This window comes from Trypanosoma equiperdum (assembly GCF_001457755.1).
Source record: "Trypanosoma equiperdum strain OVI genome assembly, contig: ctg_1092, whole genome shotgun sequence".
Taxonomy (NCBI): domain Eukaryota; phylum Euglenozoa; class Kinetoplastea; order Trypanosomatida; family Trypanosomatidae; genus Trypanosoma; species Trypanosoma equiperdum.
Window position 1 is genome coordinate 4,142 of NW_027123052.1, and position 2,966 is coordinate 7,107.

The 2,966-nt window shown below is 46.9% G+C and overlaps 1 protein-coding gene across 1 annotated transcript; it reads right to left on the minus strand.

The window, feature by feature from the left end:
- Positions 1 to 211: 211 nt before the first annotated feature.
- On the minus strand, positions 212 to 1,129 carry TEOVI_000843500 (uncharacterized protein; the record flags this gene model as incomplete). Its single annotated transcript, XM_067220238.1, has 1 exon — positions 212 to 1,129. The coding sequence occupies one exon, from the start codon at positions 1,127 to 1,129 to the stop codon at positions 212 to 214; it is 918 nt and encodes a 305-aa protein (XP_067076339.1).
- Positions 1,130 to 2,966: the final 1,837 nt, after the last annotated feature.

The following is a 2,966-nucleotide window of genomic DNA, read 5'->3' on the forward strand; positions in this document are numbered from 1 at the left end:
AAGTACCGCAAAGGGGTCCCCCATCCTTACGCTGTTCTATTATTTATTTCGCTTCTTCCACTTTATTGTAGTCTACAGTTATAGGCGCTTTCTCCCATCATATATTAAACATAATAGCGTGAGAAAGAACAAAAGGTCATAGATTAACGTATCGAGCTAGTGTGAGGGGTGATGCTCTGAGGCAGTATTTGTATCTAGTTTAGTGACGGATTTATCCGGTGATAAAGCATACAATTGCGACAAGGAGGTTCTGTATCGCTCCATATCTCACGTTGTTTCCTTTTTTGTTTTCTGGTTTGCGGTCGATTCTTCCTGTGTTTGATACAATTCCTGCACCTGCTGCAACTGTATCATCCCGTCCGCGCACTGGTTCCTCCCTTCCTGGGTCTGCATCCTGTTTCCCATTGGTCGCCGTGCCATCTTCTGCACCTTTGTGTTGGTGATCACTCCCCGTACCTTTTTCTGGTGAAGATTCCCCTCGAGGGTGAGTATGCTTCCCTCCCTGAGTTGCTCCTCCCTTTTCTGGTTCCTTTCGGGTCAAGCCCTCACCTCCAGCTCCGTCCTTTTTCCCCGAAGCTCCCCGCTTCTCCCCAGCAGTTCCCCGCTTTTCCCCCGGACTTTGCTGATCTTCCTTTGGAGTTTCCTCACCTTCCCCCGAAGCTTCCTGCTCCTCCCCCTCACTTTTGGGAGCACTGCTCGCTGTCTCTTCGTCGTCCGAACCGCTACCCTTAGTTGTGTCTGAGGGTCCCTGTTCAGACGCGGCAGACTGCTCTACCGTCTCTTCTGTAGGGACCTGTTGTGTTATACTCCGCCAGTCGGAGTCGGAGCATGTTGTGGCATTGAGTGAATCCTCGCTTGAGTCCTCGTCCGTGCAATTAAGGGTGTGCAGCCGGTGGCCGTTTCCATGAAAAATGGCGTACACTTTGAGCTTCAGCTTGAAATATCCCTGTGGTTGTCCCTTTCCGATCAGAAGCACAGGAGTGTTTGTGCAGTTGGCAGTGTGCCACTTGCCCTTCCATCTGCACAGCGCCCCTTCCGCTTCATTATGCAGACAGTCACACCTGAAAGTCTCCGCTGAAGATCCCAAAACTACACAACTTGCTAGAAACAACGCTGTAAATGTCAACATAGAGTGTTAGCTGCCTGTCCTCTACTTGTAAAAATCACTGAAAAAGGGATGTACTCGGTAAACACAGGGTCCACACAAACGCAAACACACGTTCCTAACAGCTTTCAATTGCACTTACACTCCCCGTTACTCCAGCAGGTTCCACTGGTCGTCAAATTTAGCAGTAAATTTATTCCTCACGAAGATAAGCTATCACCAATCCACTAATAGGCAATCGGTCACCCTACTGGTCGACTTCTGTAGACTTACTACCCCATAATTAGTTGAAGTTTTTGGACAAGGCTACCTGCGCCTGAAGTTTTAGAAAAACCGGGAATTTCTAAGTGCATGCGCGAGTTGCATTGCAGCCACACAACCATATATGCCCCGGCGTGCCTGTAAAAAAGACAAACACGTAGTTACTTAACAAGCAGATGTGCTCGCGCACGAATGTCTCCCAGTAAAAACACACACAAAGGTATAACGTGAAACAACAATTCCAAGCTAACTTAGCGGATATGTATTAAGACAAAATAATTAAAGCAGTCATGGTGGAAAGAACTTGAAATATGGAACTTAAGGGAACACCGTTTCCCCCTTTTTTCTTAAAGATAAACGGTCTGACTTTCCTATCTATCTTCGTTACCGGTTACGTCATTGTCACTCTGAAGCTTTGTTTCGATTCTGCTTCCCGCTACAACGCCGGCTGTAGCGAGAAACCGGCCTCCTCTTAGGCATGCTTGAGTGCTTTTCCTTCTCGCTTTTGTTATTCGCCAAGAAGTGGCTTGACAGGTGTTGGAGTTTCTTTGATCCACCTCAAACGCGGGGTTTCCTTTTTTTTATTCCCTCCAAAAATACGAAGGGGCAACTCGCCTAGCGGTGATTCCACCCACAAAAGAGAAAGCACACACAACGTAAGTTAGCGTGATGAATAGGGTGTACAAAGTTAATTATACCCTTTTTCCACCTTACGTTGCAAAGGTCAGGCATGTCAGTTAGTTAATATATTTTTCACCACCGTTGAAAAGTAATTAAGTACCACTTTAGGCAATCTTTCCCTCTATGTCCGGGGATCAATACGACCTTTCACATCTCTCCTCGTCAACACCTTCCCCCTACTGCGCTTTAGTGAGAACAGCACCAACTCAGGTGAATCAACGAAGTAAATACCAACAACTATTGGGGACTTGGAAATGTACCTACCTCCGTGAGCGTTACCGATCCTTCAAATCACTGGGTGTTTTTTTTTAAAAAAGAGCGGCTGGAACCCATGGCCCCTCATGTCACCACAAAGCCGAATCTCAGTACTTGTGCGCCCTCATTCACACGTTTAGTTGTTATCATATTAACAGGTTCCAATAAGATGGTACCTTTCGCGTTACTCTAGGCCCGAAATCGGTTGTGGAATCATTCAGGACCTACCGCCACCGGTGGGATACCTTTCCCGACTCCAAACTTCAGGTTGCAAACTCTCCGTACCTGCAGAAAGTAGCAGCGCTCCGATAGAAAGTTAGGTTCCATCACCTCTTATCTTTAAATTTGTTTTTACTCACATGCGACGGAGTTTAACTGACGAGACACCAACCCATTCCTTTGTAACTTCAGGGATGATGCCGCTTTCGGCCGCCCTCTACACGACAACCTCTAATTATCCAGAGTAGCACCAATAACATATGCTGTTACCATTTAAAATAGCATTCAGCATGGATGACTTCCCCCCGATGTCACTAATAATTGAGTAACGCGGTTCCGGAAGTGTTGTGTTACAACTTATTCTCTTAGGATGGAACAAACTCCTTCGTGGTAGCACACCTTAGCGGCATCGTGAGATGTTCACCACAGCACCAAGTGGGGGGGG